Source organism: Choloepus didactylus, assembly GCF_015220235.1.
Source record: "Choloepus didactylus isolate mChoDid1 chromosome 13 unlocalized genomic scaffold, mChoDid1.pri SUPER_13_unloc1, whole genome shotgun sequence".
Taxonomy (NCBI): Eukaryota; Metazoa; Chordata; class Mammalia; order Pilosa; family Megalonychidae; genus Choloepus; species Choloepus didactylus.
In genome coordinates this window covers 1,061,322-1,081,865 of record NW_023637588.1, presented here as the reverse complement: position 1 = coordinate 1,081,865, position 20,544 = coordinate 1,061,322, and the positions used below count along the sequence as shown (strand labels likewise).

The 20,544-nt window shown below is 38.3% G+C and overlaps 1 protein-coding gene across 1 annotated transcript in view; it reads left to right on the top strand.

Annotated features, from left to right (window-relative positions):
• Positions 1-20,544, top strand: part of NLRP11 (NLR family pyrin domain containing 11) — a 46,136-nt gene that overhangs the window by 19,130 nt on the left and 6,462 nt on the right. The window contains 2 exon segments of the mRNA XM_037823432.1: positions 779-943; positions 14,606-14,776. Coding sequence (XP_037679360.1) covers positions 779-943; positions 14,606-14,776 — 336 coding nt within the window.

The following is a 20,544-nucleotide window of genomic DNA, read 5'->3' as shown; positions in this document are numbered from 1 at the left end:
ATCACCAAAACATTTCCATCATTGCAAATAGGAACCCAGCACATTTTAAGCCTTAACTTCCAATTCCCTATCCCTACCACATACACTGCTCACCTGTATTCTAGTTTCTGACTCCATGAGTTTGCATACCAGTTTTCATGTTTGACTTCAAGTTGTTTCAAACATGAGTAGCTTGAGGGAGTCCCTTCCAGGCCTGGGAATCCTGAGTCCATCAGGGGCATGAGGGCAATTTGTGTGTTCCTAATTCTTTTCCCCAAGTGGCACTTACAGAGGTAATGACAAAAGCTGTTGCCCTGATATTTTATTTCAACTTTCAAGGGAATTATGAAAAACTCACGGAATTGTCCTCAACACTTTGTTTCATACCACATGTGAAGCCAACTAAAAAATCCTACTTTTGAAATCCTAAATCAAACTACAACTTGTCCTCTATTCCATTACCAACCTGATCTTAACCTCCATCACTTCTTGCCTGAATATTTGCAAAATCTTTCTGCCTGGCCTTGTCACAAAATTAGAGCAGGGTCACTTAGGGTATGCTTAGATGAAAGTCATGATAAAGAACCAGAATATTATTTCTGAGACAACAGCCCAATGTAGGCATTAGTAGAGATGCTCTGTCCTGTCTGGGAACCTGAAGATCTTTAAATGATAACAAGTCTGTGAGAAAATGATCAACACAAAATCTATTCTGGGATGAACTAGATCAGCCATGAAACATTGCAAACAAGATTGTCATACTCTATGTGATCTTCAGTGTAGCATTCCCATTCTGCAGGCCAACACATTTCCCTGAAAATTCCAGATTTGAAGACCTGTTCAAGGCTATTATTCATAGCCAGAGCCTGATGCACTTGAGTCTGAATTGCACACCCATTTCCCAAATGACATTTTCACTTTTGGATGAGGTCTTGGAAAATCCAATGTGCAACATGCATCTGAGGCAAGTCATTGTCTGACTGAATGCTCATTATGCATGAGGGAAGTGGTTGTGTATTGGTTTACAGAAGGATTTTTTAGATAATACATGTATGTCTCCTTGCTGTCACTCATTCCTTGATGATTTGAGCATATAGAGTATTTCTGTCTTGTCAAAACTCTTCCCATGATTTGGCTGACCTCAATTTCTATATGGATAATCTTTTCTATAACTTGCCTTCTCATTTCCTTGACCTATAACCCACAAATAATCTAGTCCTTCTGCCCTTCTGGTGGTACAGATCACTATGGTCAAACCTAGAGCAGTGCTTCTGATTTTTATGGGGATGGGTGTGGGGTTTGCAATTTATTGCCAGGAAATGGTGTCTTGTTCCAACAAAGAAGAGATATATCAATCCAATAGAAAAATAATGTGAGTCACAAAGATAGATTTTGTAGTAGCTACATTAAAAAAGCAAAAGAAAACAGGAAAAATGAATTTTAATATACATTAGTTAACCCAACAGACCAAATTATATCACTATGTAGTTCAAATAAAAATTAGTGAGATTAACATTCTTCTTTTTTTGCATGGTCCTCAAAATCCAATGTGTATATCAGCATTTGAGTGAAGTGTGCCAAAAATAAAGGCAGACACTATAATGCCTCACCAATATGGACTAACTACAATGTGTAAATTCAGAATTAAATCTTATAACACAGTCTAACAGGGAAATGATTGTTGTAATGTTCCCTAGATTGTAAACCCTTAGAGCAGTCAATTCTGTTCCTGTGTTGTGATGGCTGCCTCCAGTCTTTGAAATGCTGCTCCCTTGGTGTATAACCTGATTGGTCTCTGGAACAATGGGTATCTCTGTGATGACTGAAGCTCAGAGCTGGAGTTTGGCAGATATGAATATAAGTATTGTTGCATACAGCTACTGTTAAAATAAGAAAGCTAAAAACAGCCCACACTTCAATTAGTGAAATTAGTGATATGAATGAAGCAGGTCTGTTTAAGACTAGGGCAAGCTGGGCCAAAGGGTAAAGGTTAAAACTGATTGTGTTTTCAAACTTCCACTTTCATGTAAGACCAAAGGAAGAGATGTCTATTTGGTTCAGGATCTATATTTTCTAAACAGTTTAGCTCTACAGTTTGTTCAAATGCCAAAATCACATGGAAATTTGAGTAGGAACTGAGATACAGTAGGTTAGTATGTGTTAGAGTGAAATAGTGACACATCCCAAAGTAATTTGGGCAGAGAATAAAAATGTATTTACAGCCACCCCCACCTTGAGGAACTGGGGGAAAGTGTGGAAGTGTTGGACTTCCTCACCTGGACTGCGGTTGATGTCACAAACATTATGACTGGTGGTTTGATGTGCTAAGCCCTCTATCATGGGATTTACCCTTATGAAGCTCATTACTGCAAGGAGAGGCTAAACTTGCATATAATTGTGCCTAAGAGTCTCCCCCTGAGTACCTCCTTATTGCTTAGGTGTGGCTCTCTCTCTCTCTTTCTAAATGAGCCACCTTGGCAGGTGAACTCACTGCCCTCTCCCTTAATTGGGACCCAATTCCCAGGGGTGTAAATCTCCCTAGCAATTCAGGATATGACCCCTGGGGATGAATCTGGACCTGGCATCATGGGATTGAGAATATCTTCTTGACCAAAAGGGGGATGTAAAATGAGATGAAATAGTTTCAGCAGCTGAGATATTTCAAATGGAGTCAAGAGGTCAGCCTGGTGGACATTCTTATGCACTATATAGATAACACCTCTTAGGTTTTAATGTATTGAAATAACTAGAAGAAAATATCTGAAACTATCAAACTCCAACTCAGTAGTCTGGACTCCTGAAGATGATTGTATAACAATGCAGAATACAAGGGGGGACAGTGTGATTGTGAAAACCTTGTAGATCACACTCCCTTTACCATGGGTATGGATGGATGAGTAGAGAAATGGGGACAAAAACTAAATGCAAATATGGTGGAATGGGGGGATGATTTGGGTGTTCTTTTTTACTTTTATTTTTTATTCTTGTTCTGATTCTTTCTGATGTAAGGAAAATGTTTAGAAATAGATTGTGTTGATGAATACCTAACTGTATGATCATACTGTGAACAGTTGATTATATACCATGAATGATTGTATAGTATGTGAACATATTTCAATAAAACTGAATTTAATTCAAAAATACAGTGTGTAATTTACACTTAAAGAACTTCACTCAGATGCTAAATTTGCATCAGAAATAAGTGATCTCTATTTTGATTTCATACAACTTATAATTGCAAAAGTTGATTGAGATAGTAAAGTTGTTCTAAATATGCTTGTTTTCCAATAACTGAATCAAGAATAATTTTTAAACTTAAATTAATGAAAATTAAATAAAATAAAGAAATCAGTGCCTCAGTTGCACTAGGCATACTTCAGGTGCTCAATAGCCATATATGGCTAGTGGTTCCCATGTTCAACAGCACAGCTCTATACCTTATCATCTCCAATAACTGCCTTCCATTTGTTGTCTCAGTTTCAAGCATCCCATGTTCCAAATGGCACCTCCTGCCTCCCCAAGCCTCTTTCTCTTACACACAAGCACAAACACACTTTAATCACACTGGTTCCTTCAGTTATTTAACTCTACCAACTTTCTACAGTCCTTCATCCTGCTTCATCCCTCACTTCTTTCTTGAAAGAGTTTAAATTCTGTGGTCTTTTATATTCATTGTCTTATATCATGTCACTCAATGAACTTTGCTTTGAAAACACTTGTCTGGCAAAACCCCAATTGTTAATAGAAAGTTCTGTCTGTCATTGTGAGCACAAAGGAAGCTGAATGTGGCCAAAGGAAACATCCAACCTATGGGCTCTCATCTCACTTCAGATGAATGTTCACAAAGTTCCAGTGAGCCCCCTGTGGCTGCACTGTAATTTTACTACAGTTGATTAGCCCAGTGGTTCCTAAACATTTGTGTATCAGAATATCCTGGAGGGCATATTAAAACAGATCTCTGGGCACCACCCCCAGAATTTGCTAAAGGAATTCTGGATGGGGCCTGAGAATTTTCATTTCTACCAAGTTCCCAGGTGATGCTGATGCTCCTGCTCTAGGGATCCAACTTGGAGAAACACTGTCCTACTCTATACTTCCCTATGTTCCAAAATAACTGCTTTGTGCTCTTCCTCTTTCCTCAAACATCAAATACCATCTTCTCAGACCCAATTCTCAGTTGTTGATTTTCTTTTTTTCTGTCAGAAAAGTCAGAAAAGAAACTTCAAGCATTCTCACCACAGATTTAACCATTCTATATGCATTTGGACCTCATACCCAGCCATCACCTCTGCTCTGATGAATTCTCCCTGTTTTTATTGAAGGCTACACATTTCCAACTCTACACTAGATTCCATCCCCCTTTCATTCACTCAGGGATATGCCTCAAGAAATTGTCCCCTCTATATCTTACAGAATTTTTTTTTTGCTTTCTGCTAGATTATTGCCTTCAGCATATAATGAGACTACAATCTTATATACTTAAAAAAACAAACTCTCCTTGACTTCATGTATCTCTCAAGCTATTGTCCTGCATCTCTGCTCCACAGACAACAAAACTCATTAAGTCTTTGGCTCCTGGAATGCATTTCCTTTATTCTCCTTTCCTCTTAAGTCTGGTTAGACTTTTCTTTCTCAGTGTATTAGTTAGGGTTCTCTAGGGAAACAGAATCAATGAGAGATATCTATGAATATAAGATTTATAAAAGTGTCTCATGCAACTGCGGTTATGCACAAGTCCAAATTCTGTAGGGCAGGCAGCAAACTAACAACTCCAATGAAGATGTTCAATGAAATCCTTAGGAAACAAACTGACAACTTCAATGAATGTGTTCAATGAACTCTTCAGGAAATGATCTGGCAACTTCAATGAACTCCTCAGGAAATGCTTCCTAGGCAGCCAAAAAAGGGAAGGTCCTCTACCTGTCTCATTTAAATTCTTCAACTGAATGATTGTATTAAATCCAGCCAACTGCATTCCCTTATTGTGGAAGACATGACATTTGTTGACATCATCAGTCACAGCAGCAGCCAATTGACTGATGATTTAATAAACCAGCCTGTTGGTTTATTAGCCAGCCACAAACATCCTCACAGCAATGGGTAGACTAGAGCTTTCTTGACAAGACAGCTGAGTACCATCATCTGGCCAAGTTACACATGAACTTAACCATCACAGTCCACCCATTGTCAACTTGGCATTTATACACATCACCTGAAACCATACTTTATCTATAAGTAGACAACAGTAACAGACATATATGTTGCCTAACAATACTCCACTGTGCAGTGTACAACTGGAAACACAGTAAACCTCTCCAGAATGTAGTGCAAGTCCTTGGGTAACATTAACTCAAAATTGATTTCCTTTCTCTTAAATACAGCAAAATGAACAATACAGCTTATTCCATATGATACGGGGATAAGAAAGAAAAGAAAGAAAAGATATTTGCTTTACAGACAAATACAAATGTAAGCATAACAAAACCAGGAGAAAATATTCATGCCATCATAGTCTTAATTTCTGTAACTTGTCATGTGTCTGTAGTTCATATTTATCACTACCTTCTTTCACTACCCATTCCATATTCCCTTTACCCTCAGCAAGCATTTCAACTGGCTGTGGATGTTTGCCTAGTAGGATGTCCCAAACCTTCATTCCTGAATTCTCTTGGCCATTGGTTGTCTACCTGGATTGGGTTGTTGCAGTTTTCCATTGACTTTACTCACAGGGCATGGTAGTACTAAGCGAAGCCCTAAGGGATCTCCTGTATTCCAGGAAAACTCTTCTTTACTTCCATTGTGTAGTTGAAGTGCTATTTCCCCTTGATAGGATCAATCACCCCAGCCAGTACAGTAATCCCCTTCCTTGCCTGTTGATTCAGAGGCATAAGAAGAAAAAAGTGGCCAGGTGACACTCTTAACTTCCAGTTCAATGGGGTTATTGTGTTTCCTGGTGGAAAGACTCCTCCTTTTGAAACAAAGATTTGCAGACCAAGAGAGCTTAAGCTTGCAGGGACAGGAAGCAAAAATTTACATAGTGGATCAGGAGGAGTGATAGTGAGTGTTGTGACTACTTTTCCACCCCTTGACTCCTGTACCCATGAATCACGGCTATGGGAGAAACAGCACCATAGAGTGCATGCTGTTTAAGAGCATACACAGCCTCCTGGAGAACACTGTCCCAGACCTGCAAGGTATTGCAACCTAGTTGGCACTATAATTGAGTCTTCAACAGGCCATTCCACCATTCTATTGACCCAGCTGTCTCTGGTTGTGGGGATCATGGTAAGACCAAAGAATTCCATGAGCAAGTGCCCACTCTCTCACTTCATTTGCTGTGAACTGGGTTCCTTGGTCAGAAGCAATGCTGTGTGGAATACTATGACTGTGAGTAAGGCATTCTGTAAGTACATGGAGGGTAGTTTTGGCAGAAGCATTTCATTCAGGCAAGGCAGGCCCATACCCAGAGTATGTATTTATTCCAGGAAAAACAAGTCACTTCCTCTTCCATGATGGAAGTGGTCCAAGGTAAACAATCAGGCACCCAGTAGCAGGCTGATCACCTTGGGGAATGGGGCAATATCAGAGAATGAGTGTTGGTCTCTGCTGCTGGCAGATTGGGCACTCAGCAGTGGCTGTGGTCAAGTCAGCCTTGGTGAGTAGATATCCATGTTTCTAAGCCCATGTGTTTTAGTTTGCTAATGCTGCCAGAATGCAAAACACCAGAAAAGGATTGGCTTCTATAAAAGGGGGCTTATTTGGTTACACAGTTACAGTCTTAAGGCCATAAAGTGGCCAAGGTAACACATCAACAATTGGGTACCTTCAAAGGAGGATGGCCAATGTTGTCTGGAAAACATCTGCTATCTGGTAAGGCACATGGCTTGCATCTGCACCAGAGTTCTAGTTTCAAAATAGCTTTCTCCCAGGATGTTCCACTCTAGGCTTCAGCTTCTTTCCAAAGTGTCACTCTCAGTTGCTTTTGTGGTGTTTGTCCTCTCTTAGCTTCTCTGGAGCAAAGGTCTGCTTTCAAAGACTGCCTCCAAAATGTCTCTGTATGCTGAAGCTCATCTCTCAGTTCCAGTGTGTTCTTCAAAGTGTCCCTTTTGGCTGTAGCTCCACTTCAAAATGTCACTCTCAGCTGCACTGAGTTCCTTCTGTTTGTCAGCTTATTTATATGCCTCCAGTGATTTAATTTAGAACCACTCTGAATGGGTGGGGTAACAAGTCCATGGAAATTATCCAATCAGTCAACACCACCAGTTGGGTGAGGTGCATCCCTTTTGAAACACTCAAGGAATTACAATGTATTCAACACTGATAAGTGTGCCCACACAAGAGTACATCAAAGATAATGGCATTTTGGGGGACATAATATATTCAAACTGGTGCATTCCACCCCCAGATCCAAAAGTGACTTGATCTTTCCATATACAAATACATTCATCCTATCACAATATCACAAAAACTGAAATCATTTCAGTAACAATAGTTAAGTACAAGATCCCATTAAACCAGTTACAGGTTTTGTCTGCCCCAAAGCAAAGTTCCTCTCTGACTGTGGACCTGTAAACTTAGAACAATTTATGTGCTTCCAATATACAAAGGAGGGACAATCATAGGGTGAAAATTCCCATTGCCATAAGGAGAAACTGAAAGGAAAAAAAGGGTTCACAGGACAAAATCAGTTCCTAAAACCTGCAGGACAAAATCCATTAGATTTCAAAGTCTGAGGGTCATTTACAGAATGATGTTGCATCCTTGGGGCTTGAGAGAACAAGAGTCCAAATCTTCCTAAGGGCATCTGTGGTAACCCTTTTCTCTCCAAACCCTGGGATGAGTGCTTCAACATATCCACAGATTGGGGATACCCCCTTCTTTGTCCCACCCTCCTCAAACATTGGAGCAGGACCTGGAATCTTTTCCATCTCTGGAACACATGCTCAACCCCTTCAGAACAGTGGGGTGGCAGCCAGGTTCTCTCCAATTCCCTGGGAATGCACTCAACCCTCTTTAAGGCCTGGGGTGGCAAAAGTCTTCCAGAACATTAAGGAGGAAGGCCCACTCTTGACCTCTGGGGCAAACCCACCCTTTCCATGCATGTGTGCTACTCTGGTCTCCCAGCCCAAGGCCTCTTGAATCCAGACCTCAACTTCCATGGCTTTGCTTTTGAAGAAAAATTTCCTTCAATATATTCCTTGTCTTTCTCCTCCAGTCCTAAACAGCAGTGGCTCTGTCTGTAAAGAGCTCACAAAAATTCTGTTGGTTTCACATGAAGCACACAGGGGTCAAAACCATCAAACAATAGGACTTCCCACAAATCCTTACTGCTTAAATGTTTTTCCAATCTTGGCTTGTACTGAAATGGTAGCTGGTTTCCATGTTTGGTTAAATCCTCATTTTGGGCTGTAGGTTCCAGGGTTTCACACCCTGGAAGCCCAGAGTTTTTCAGGCTATCAATTTCTGGTTTCTTTGAAACTAAGGGTTCATTTCTCAGCTTATCTCTGTCCTCTCGCATTTTACTATAAGCTGCAAGTAAAAGCCAGGCTACTGCTTCTCTATTTTTCTTGGAGATTTCATCAGCTAAATATTCCAGGTTGTTGCTTTTAAATTCTGCCATCCGTACAACATGAGGAGTCAATTTTTCCAAATTCTCTGCCACTTTAAAGCAAGGATCATGTTCCTTCCAGTTTGCAAAAACACATTCATCATTTCTGCTCAAGCCTCATCAGAAGTATCTTTAGAGTCCATATTTCCACCAACAGTCTCTTCAAAGCAGTTTAGGCCTTTATCAAGCTCCTAACAATTCTTCCATAGTCTTCTCCTTATCCATTTAAAAAGCCATTCTGACATGTCTGGTATTTGTGAACTAAGGAGCACTAGAATCCCACTTCTCCTGGTACAAAAATCTGTTCTAGTTTACTAATGCTTCTGGAATGCAAAACACCAGAAATGGATTGGCTTTAAAAATAGGGGGTATATTGGTTACATAGTTGCAGTCCTAAGGCCATAAAGTGTCCAGGGTAACACATAAACAATTGGGTACATTTAATGAAGGATGGCCAATGGTGTCTGGAAAATGTCTGTTAGCTGGGAAGGCACTTGGCTGGTATCTGCTCCAGAGTTCTGGTTTCAAAACTTTCTCCCAGGATGTTCCTCTCTACACTTCAGGATCTCACCAAAATTTCACTCTAGTTGGTCTTGGGTGTTTGTCCTCTCTTAGCTTCTCTGGAGCAAAAGTCTAATATCAAAGGCTGTCTCCAAAATGTCTCTGTAATCTGAAGCTTCTCTCTCAGTTCCACTGCATTCTACAAAGTGTCCCTTTTGGCTGTAGCTCCTCTTCAAAATGTTACTCAGAGCTGTGTTGATTTCCCTCTGTTTGTCAGCTCATTTGTATGGCTCCAGTTATTTAATTTAGACACACCCTGAAATGATTGAGTAACATTTCCATGGAAATTTTCCAGAGTCATCACCCACAGTTGTGTGGGGTGCATTTCCATGGAAACACTCAAAGAATTACAATCTAATCAACCCTGATATGTCTGCCCACACAAGATTACATCAATGATAATGGCATTTGTGGGGACATAATACATTCAAACAGGCACGACATGCATAACCTCCATCCCTACCCCCATGACCACTTTTTTCATGAGCCCATTGGGCAATGACATGAGTTGCTGGGGAAATAGGCTTATTGTTATCCACCAAATGAGTCATTTTATCCTCTTGGTTATTAAAATCTTATTCTTCTGAAGTCACCCTCTTGTGAGCATTCACATGGGACACAAATATCTTACATCCTTTGCCCACTCAGAAAGGTCTATCCACATACAACTTCCCCAGACTTATTTTTCACCAATCTTCCAATCATGTTCCTTCCAAGTCCCTGACCATCCAGCCAAACCATTAGCAACAGCCCAGGATTCAGTAAACAAATGCAACTCTGGCCAGTTCTCCCTCCAAGAAAAGTGAACAACCAGGTTCACTGCTTTAAGTTCTGCTCACTGGGAGGATTTCCCCTCACCACTGTCCTTCAGGGACATCCCAGAAAGGGGATGCAGGGCTGCAGTTGTTCACTTTTGGGTGATGCCAGCATAACAAGTAGAGCCGTCTGTAAACCAGGCCCATGTTTTCTTTTCCTCAGTCAATTGATTGTAAGGAAATCCCCAAATGCCATATCTGGGAAAGACAAGCTTGGGAAATACAAGATAAGGTGGAAGGGGTCAGGGCCATGGGCATTTGGGCCACTTCCTCATGTAACTTACTTGTGACTTCAGGACCTATTAAGCTCTGTCTCATATATACCATTTCCACTTCATGATGGAGTGATGCTATGCATGCCCAACTTTATGGCTTGTTGGGTCAGACAACACCCAGCTCATGATAAGTAACTCAGGTATCATGGTAACTTGGTGGCCTGGGGTAAGCATTCTGTCTCTAATAAGGCCAAGTTAAAGGCCAGCAGCTGTTTCTCAAATGGAGAGACATTATCTGCAGAAGATGGTAAAGTTTTACTCCAAAATCCTAAGAACCCTTTTTGTGATTCTCCTATGGGAGCCTGCCAAAGTCTCCAAACTGCATCTCTATTTGCTACTGACACTTCCAGCACCACTGGATCTGTTGGATCATATTGTCCATGAGGCAGAGCAGCTTGCACAGCAGACTGCACCTGTCACAGAGTCTCAACTTGTTCCAGCCCCCAATCAAAACTAAATTTCCTGGTCATTCAGTAAATTGGCCAGAGTAGCACACCCAAATGAGGCATTTGTTGTCTCCAAAATCCTAAGAAGCCAACTAAGCATTGTGCCTCTTTTTCGGTCATAGGAGGGGCCAGATGCACCAGCTTATCCTTCACCTTAGAAGGAATACCTTGACAGGCCCCACACCACTGGAGAGTTAGAAATTTCACTGAGGTGGAAGGCCCCTGAATTTTTGTTGGATTTATCTCCCATCCTCTGCCATGCAAATACCTTACCAACAAATATAGAGTAGTTGCTACTTCTTGCTCACTAGTTCCAATCAACATGATATCATCAATATAATGGAGCAGTGTGAAATCTTGTGGGAGGGAGAAATGATCAAGATCCCTGCAGATAACATCATGACATAGGGCTGGAGAGTTGATATAACCCTGAGGTAGCACAGTGAATGTTAATAGTTGGCCTTGCCAGCTGAATGGAAACTGTTTCTGGTTGTCCTTATAAAGAGCTATGGAGGAAAAGCATTTGTCAGGTCAATAGCTGCATACCAGGTACCAGAGCATGCATTGATTTGCTCAATGATACCACATCTGGAAGAGCAGCTGTAATTGGAGTCATCACTTGGTTAAACTTATGATAATCCACTATATCCTCAAGGACCCATCTGTTTTCTGCACAGGCCAAATAGGAGAGTTGAATGGGGGATGTGGTGGGAATCACCACCCCTGCATCCTTCATGTCCTTAAGAGTGGCATTAATCTCTGCAATCCCTCCAGGAATCCAATATTGCTTCTAGTTTACTAGGCAGGGGCAGTTCTACTGGCTTCCACTTGGCCTTTCCCACCATAATAGTCCTCATTCCATGAACCAGGAAACCAATGTGAGGATTCTGCCAGTTATGGAGTATGTCTATTCAAATTATGCATACTGGCACTGGGGAAATAACCACAGAATGGGTCTGGGGACCCACTGGATCCACTGTGAAATGGAACTGAGGTGACACTCCATTGACCACCTGACCTCCATAAGCCCCAACTCTGGTGGACCAGAGTGACATTTTGGGTCTCCTGGGGTTAATGTCATTTCTGAACCAGTGTCAAATAATCCGTGAAATATCTGATCATTTCCTCTTCCCCAACGCACAGTTATCCTGGTAAAAGGCTGTAGGTCCCCCTGGGGAGGGCTGGGAGGAAGATTAACAGTATAAATTTTTGGCAGTGTAACAGTTTCTTTCCCCAAGTTTACCTGGCCTTCCCCTCATTCAAGGGGCTCTGGATCTGTAAGCTCTCTCAAGTCTGGAAATTAAGGGGATGTGACTCTCTGTTTTTGTAATTCAAGGGAAACTTTTGTTCTCTTAACCTAGAATTCTTCTGCTTATATGGTTCAAACAAGAATTTAGCTGATTGCCCATCTATTTTACTACTTGATACTCCCTGATCTACTAGCCAATGCTGTCAGTCTCTGCAAGTCAGATTATTTTGATTGCTGCTTTGAGCTTGTTTTCCATTATGGATGCTGTGCCAACATTTTCTGTGGTGATTAACTGTAACTACTTGGCTTCTGCTGAATCAGGATCTGATTACACCCATTTTGTTAAATATTCCAGCTCAGTGACAGCAGTTCCTACAATACTGTCTGACCTACAGGGAAGTATGACTATGGATTTCTTCAGGGATGATGGAGCTAGTCTCAAAAATTTATTCCTCAGAGCCTTGGTAAAAGGTGTGTCCTCTGGACATTCTAGGGGTGTGTGAGCAGGTCTTCCATGATAAATCTATTCTAACAATCCAATCTCTCTAAGCCTTTGAATCCCCTCCTCTACATTATAGCAGGGCAGTTATGGCATTTCAACCTACTGTAGTGCTGGCCACCTTTTGATCCATGTTTTAGTCCACCTCACAAACAAACTGTTAACACCCTTTCTAACCCCTCAAGGTACAACATTGAATGTAGAATCTCTGCTTGGTGGGCCCATATCAGTAAACTCAGCCTGATCCAACCTTATATTCCTTCCACCATTATCCCACACCCTTAATATCCATTCCCACACATATTCTCCTGGTTTCTGTCTGTATAAGCTGGAAAACTCATACAGTTCTTTTGGAGTATGGCATACTTCCTCATGGGTAACACTTTGCACCTCACCCTTCAGGGCCTCTTGGGACTTTAGTCTAGTTATATGTCTTGAAGCAAAGACTGGTGGTGGGGGTGGGTCATGAAAAGAATTAGATGTATCCTTCAAGCCATTTACGTCAGACATTTTGCTGCATTTTGTCTCTTTAGACAGGATTAATCTCATCTCTTCAGACAGAGGAGTAAGGGATTCTTACTCTGGGGAGGTGATTACTGTATTAGCAGGCACTGAATGGTTAATGTCTTTAGGTAGAGGTTGGATGGCAGGTTGCTTAGGGCAGACTGGAGGTGAGGATGCTGATTCCTCAGGACAGCCCACTACAGGGAAATCCAACAATGACTCAGCAGAATCTGGGGTTCCAATGTCCTCACTGCCATTATTATCAATCCATATGTCCCCATCCCAAGTTTCAGGATCCCATTCTTTTCCAATTAATGCCTTTACTTTAATAGCAGACACCCAGAGAGGTTGAGGTTTTAGTTTATGTTATAAGTCTGCTACTCACACAATGAGAGTCTGCATCTGGTTTTCAGAAATCTCAAGTCTGCAGAGGAAATAAGATTTTCTTTCAGCGCACACATAGAAACCTTTATATCTGTCATGCAGCATTTAAGATTTTAATTTGAAGACTTTAGCTAATCCCTTTCTCTTATAACTTTATCCAACATATCTTAAGAGCAGCCAGCCAACATCATTATACTTCTTAATTCTGCAAAACTCTGTGAAGGTGTCAAAAGCACTGTCATCCAGAGCGTTTATATAAGAGTTTGATTAGGAGAATCAAACATTGTTGTTTTGTATATCTCCCTTGCTAACTCATGCCATGGACCCTCAGTGCCCTCTCAATTACTGGAAATGGAGGCATTAGTGTCTTTGAATCTAATCAGAGTAGAAAACCAATTGTAAAAGCCCATTTTAAGATTCTGTTGCTCAAAAACCACCCCTGGTAACAAGTTGTATTTGTTAGGGTTCTCTAGGGAAACAGAATCCATGAGAGATATCTATGAATGTAAGATTTATAAAAGTGTCTCATGCAACTGTGGGTATGCACAAGTCCAAATTCCATAGAGCAGGCAGCAAGCTAGCAACTCCAGTGAAGATGTTTGATGAACTCCTCAGGAAACAAATGAGTAACTTCAATGATCTCCTCAGGAAACACTTCACTGGGCAGCCAAAGAGGACGTGAAGGTCCTCTGTCTGTCTTGCTGAAAAACCTTCAACTGATTGATTGGATTAAATCCAGCCAAATGCATTCTCTCATTGTGGAAAACACACCCTTCATTGACATCATCAGTCACAGCTGCAGCCAATTGACTGATGACTTAATAAACCAGCCAAAAACATCCTCACAGCAATGGTTACACCAGTTACCTGGCCAAGTTGATACATGAACCTAAACATCACACCCAGCATCTCACAAAAATGGACCTTGTCAAGGTTCCCAGAGACCTCCACTTTGCCATATCCTCATTTTGTTAAAATTTTCTGTAGGGTTTGATCCTTCCCTTTTAAAACTATTTAACTTAAATACATCAAAGTTCCTTCTTTTTGATGTATAATTCAATGATTTGTTACAAATGCATAGTCATTTAGTCACTACTGCAAACAATTTACAATCTTGCCCAAATTTTAACTTAGAAAAATGGTGAAAGGCATGATCAGAAGTAAAGAATTCACTTATTTCCCACCTAAAGCCAATGTCATCTCACTTGGCTGGGGCTGTTTTATTCAAAAAAGAGACTATTTGAGAAATGGGAAACCTTACTTTATTTATGAATTCCTCTTGTAGCTTGATGAAATGTGAATTGAAAGCTAGTGAGCATGAAGAAATAGCTTTGCTCCTCATCAGCAAAAAGAAGCTGAAACAGCTGACCTTGTCCAACAATCCACAGAGTAATGGTGGGGTGAAAACACTGTGTGATGTTTTGCTCCATACTGAGTGTATTCTTGAGTCACTGGTGTAAGTCTGCTTGTAGCAATCCTATCACATAGAAGTTCATTATGCATGTCATTAAAATAAAAACATTGAAGGGGGAAATTATAACAAAGCAAAACAGCTTTAGATTCAGACAGATCTAGGTTAATATTTGGATCAACATCTAATTTGCTGTAAATTATTGACAGCATTTATTTACCTTTTCTCAACTTCCATTGTACAATCCAAAAAATGTAATCATAACACTACCATCCTTATGATTTTGGGAAGAGTTAAATATGGTGTTAAAATGGTTTCAAACATAGCACCTGAACAATAGCAACTGGCTTGATAAGAGCAAGGGACTGATATGGTCACTACAAAAATAAGCAACTGTGAAAGGCTTCATCTGTGATGTAATGTTATGGAGTACAAAGCAAAGAAAAGGAGATCTGGTGCTAGGCTACCTTGAAGTAGGGATTCATTCCCTAGATTTTACATCTTTCATGATGGGTGCAAGCAACGGGCTCTTCCTCTGTCAATATTTGTTCCAGTTATGTAAGATGTACTCTTTTTCATATCTGGAAAAGTTGCTCAAGTAGCTGAGTATTTCAAATGGTTGAGGCAGGATAAAACGTAGCAAAATAAAGCATAAATCTACAAAGCTACCAAGGTGTCAGGAGTTGCAGAGATGGCCAGGAAACAAAACAGAAAAAGTAGTTCTGTGTATGTTCAGGAATATAATCTCCAAAAAGAGTGGAGAATGCAGTTCTCTTTTTTTCCATTAAAACTCACTTGGTACATGTGATAATCTGAAGTAAAATGAGATTTTCATTGTCTTTTTTCATATTTTTGTGTAGAAATATTCACATATTTGGTTATGTATTTGTGCCCTTCTGGTAGTGTCACCTAATACTCTATATATGATAACTTTTATTTTACTGAAAGACAAGGCTGGGGTGGGGGTAGGCAATGCAAATTAATGCTTAAAAGGTAGAGAATTTCAATTTGGGATAACAGAAAGTTTTGGTAATGGATGGTGGTGATGGTAGCACCATATTTTGAATGTAATTAACAACACTGAATTATATATTTGAATGTGGCTAAAAGGAGAAATCTTAAGTTATGTGATTTCTAAAATATCAAGCTGTTCTAGGATATATCTGTCCCCAAAGAAATCCAGTACGTGATTGTTGACATGAACTAATTTTATATTAAAATAAGAAGGTATCATGAGGAAATAGGTCAGAGATCATTGGCTTAACAATGAGGTCCTAAGTAGGTATATCTTCATTTCATACATACATTTCTGTTTTCTTCCTGTTTGAATTTTTGACAGATTTAATGAGATATAATTGATATACTATAAAGTTCACTCAAAGTAGTCAGTCTGATGGTTTTTTGTATATTTTTAGGATTTTGCAATCAATGCCACAACTTAACTTTAAAAATTTCATCACCCCCAAAAGAAACTCCTTGTTCTCTCACCTCCACTTCCATCTCTAGGTAACCACTAATCTACATTTTGTTTTGAGAGTTTAGTTTTTTCTTAGAATTTCATATAAATGGAATAATATGTTATGTATTCTTTTGACTGGCTTTCTTTCAATGTTTATTGAAGTTTTAGCATGTTTCAGTACTCCATTCCTTCTAATGGCTGAATAATATACCAACATATGGATTACACCAGGTTTTGTTTATCCATTCATCCATTGATGGATGGATTTGAGTTGTTTTTTACCTTTTGGCTATTGTGTATAGCGCTGCTATGACTATCTATATTAGAGTTTTTGTTTGAACACCTGTTTTCAACTCATAGAAGTAAAATTGTTGGCTCATGTGGTTATATTTAATATTTGAAGGGCTGTCAAATGTTTTGTCAAAGTGATTAAACCATTTTACAATGACAAGAGCAATTTATGGAAGTCCTGTTTTATTTATATTCTCATCAACCCTTGATTTTCTCTGTCTTTTTAAAATTATAGCCATCCTAGTGAGTGTGCAGTGATATCTTATAGTTTGATTTGTTTATTCAAATCCATTGTCAAATCTTTTTTTAACATTTGGGTTAATTATCTCTTGCTGTGTTGTAAGAGCATTTTATATATTCTGGATACAAGTCTCTTATAAGATAGATGCAAATATTTTCTTCCAGTCTCTGGCTTTCTTTTCATTTTCCTAATGGTATCATCTGCAGCACAAAAGCTCTTGATTTTGAAGTCCAATTATTTATTCTCTTTTGTCACATATGCTTTTAGTGTCATATCCAAGAAGGCTTTGCCTAAACAGAGGTCACCAAGATTTATTACTATGTTTTCTCCTATGACTTTATAGTGTTATTTCTTCATTTAGGGTGATGATCCACTTCAGTTAATTTTTGCATATGGTGAAAAGAAGAGTTCCAAGTCATTCTTTTTCATCTGAATATCCATTTGTCCCAGAATCATTTGTTGAAGAGAATATTCTTTCTCCATTGCATTCTCTCAGCACCTTTTTGAAAATCAATTGGCTGTAAATCTAGGGGTTTATTTCTGGATTCTCCATTATGTCCCTCTACCCCATGTGTCTACCTTTTGCCAATATTACAGTGTCTTGATTACCATAGCTTTACAGCATATTTTCAATTTGGATAGGGTAAGTCTTTCTATTTTGTACTTTTCTCAAGGATACTTTGATTTTTCTAGATCCTTTGAATCTAGATTTTACAATCAGTTGGTCATTTTCTGAAAAAAGTCAGCTGGGACTTTGATAGGCATGACGTTGATTCTGTAGATAAATGTGGTGATTATTGCCATCTTAACAATACTAAGTCTTCCAATCTGTGAAAAAAGGATCTCTTTCCACTTATTTAGGTATCTTTAATTCCTTTCAATGACATTTTCTAGTTTTCAGGGTATAAGTTAGCCTTATATTTCTTTTGTTGAATTTATTTCTATTTTATTCTTTTTGATGCTCTTGTGTATAGAATTGCTAATTTGACCTCTGGATTGTTCATTGGTATACAAAAACATAATTTTTGTGTATTGATCTTGTATCTTGCAACCTTGCTTAACTCATTTATTCTAATAACTCTTGTTGGTTTCTTAGGGATTTTTTGTTTATTTATAACAATTTAATGAATGTTTCAAATATACCCCTTAGGTTATTTATATGCAAGATTATATCATCTACAAATCACTGTAGTTTTACTTGTTCCTTTTCAAACTGGGCACTTTTTGTTTTTCTCTCCCTTAATTGACCTTGAGAGAATCTCTAGTACAAAATTGAATAGAAGTGGTCTTGTTGACAAAATCTTTGTCTTGTCCCTGATCTTAAGGGTGGAATCATTCAGTATTCTTCCACTAAATAAGATATTATCCATGGGTGTTCCTTGGATGTCCTTTATCAGTTTGAGGAAGTTCTCTTATATTCCTAAATTGAACATTCTATTTATTATGAAAAGATTTTGAATATTTTATGTTATTTTTTTCCCTGTGTCTATTGAGATGATTGTAAGTTTTGACCTTTATTTATTGATATGTTATATTCCATTACTTGGTATTCAGATGCCAACTCAACATTGCTTTCCTGAGAAATCCCACTTGATCATAATATATAGTACTTTTTGTATGTTGGTGTATTTGGTTTGCTAGTATTTTGTTGAGGAATTTTTGGCTACATTTATAAGAAAATTGGTATATTATCTTATATTGTGATGTTATCTGGTTTTGGTGTCCAGATAATTCTGATTTCACAAAGTGAGTTGTGAAGTGTTTCCTACTCTTCTATTTTCTGAAAGAGTTTGTGAAGAATTCATGTTCTTTAAATGCCTTTAAATGAATTAATTCTTTAAGCCAGTGAAGCCATCTGAGCCTAGACTTTTCTTTGTGAGTAGTTTTACTTTTTATTACTAATTCAGTATCTTTACATGTTAAGTCTATTCATATTTTTTATTTCCTCTCAGTCAGTTTTGGTAGTTTGTGTCTTTCTATGAATTTTTCCACTTCATGTAAGTTTTCCAGTGTGTTGGCATGTACTTGTTCATAGTTCACATCTATATTTTATGATATTGTGATGCATGAAAGTAAAAATAACTTTCTATTTTTGTTGTTTATTTTTTCCTAGTCATGGAATTGAAGTGTAAGGATGATGGAAAATTTCATTTCCCTAAGGAAAATATCTATAAAATGCAAAATTCTGGTCATGACCAAGTCTGTTAACTGAGAAATATTAATATCCACATAGATTTATACTGGTTGTTTCTGAAGAGTTTTTACAAAGACAACAGGAAAATTTTCTAGTTCATTTTTCTTGCATTTATATAAAATTAAGAAAGTTAATGCAAATGGCTATATAAATGAGAACATACCCATATCACTAGTATCAAAGAAAGTCAAATTTACATACCTGAGCATATCTGAGCAATGTAATTGGTAAACATAAAAAAATATTTGTGATAATTGTCTAGAATCCTGTGAAAGTAGATAAATATTGAAATTTGATTTCTACTGATACAAAATCAATATACAGAAATTTAATCAAATCTTGAAAGAAACTATTATAGGTAAAATAAAATATGGTTAAAATATACATTACTTTAATTTGAAGATAAATATCAAAATACATTTTACAGATGATAATGTGATGTCTGGTATTTATTACAAAATCTAGCATGAGTTAGAGTTTTCTCATGTCCTACTGGATGGGAGAAATGGATGGGCTATAGATGAAACAATACTGTCCCTGAGTTGATAAATATTAAGCATGAGTGTGGGGTACACATAACTCATTATATCATGGCCTAATTTTGTATGTTTTAAATACTCAGATACTTGGATTTTAGGAAAAAGCCCTAATGAAATAATTTGTAGACCTTGACAAAAATATTTATTCAAATTAATGAATATTATAAGATGTTAATTTAAGTGTTATTGATAAGTTAAGAGTTTATTGTTTCTAGTAAAGCCCTTAAGTTCAGTGTTCAGCAGCAATTGAAATGTTAATTGTTTTATAAGATGGTATAAAACATAAGGACTTACTGAAATTGAAATAAGTGAAAGACATGATAAAATTCCTGATATTCTGGTCTGATCTTGACTATTGGTAGAAAAGATTAAATACATAAAAAGAAGAACAGTAGTGAAGCCAGTAATTACTTAGATTTCTTTAAAATCACATGATGGAAAGGGCCAAACCTTCAAGAACCAAACGTAATAAATGAACATTATTGGAGCTGAGAGCAGACAGGAGAGCACAAGTCATGTTTAAAGGGAAGAGATGTTGCCCAGAGGTTTACAGAATTTCTGTAAGAGGCCATATTGTAAATATTTTACCCTTTATGGACATAATGGTCTCTGTGGCAACTTCAGCTCTGACATTATAGTGCAAAAACAGTCATGGACAATGTGTCAACAAATGGGTGTGGTCATTCCAACAGAACTTTATAACATCAAAATTTGAATTTCACACTCTTCTATTGTCACAGAGTATAAGTTTTCTCTTTTCTCAGACACTTAAAATGTTAAAACCATCCCTAGCTCATATCTGTACAAAAAAACAGGCAGCAAGGTGGATTTTGCCTGCCAACCATAGTTTGCCATCCACAGCTCTAATGAATATTCATGAAACAAAGGTACAACTTCTTAAAAAAGAAGCTAGAAAGCCAGATTAGAAATGGGCAAACCTTCAAATATTGGTAACAAATCCACAGTTAAAAAAAAGAACTGAGGATTCCACAAAATTATTTCATAGATCCAGATTTGAAGGATTCTAGGCAAGACTTCAGATTTTATGTTTCCCCAATTTTCAAAATTTCAATAGTCTTTATATTCACT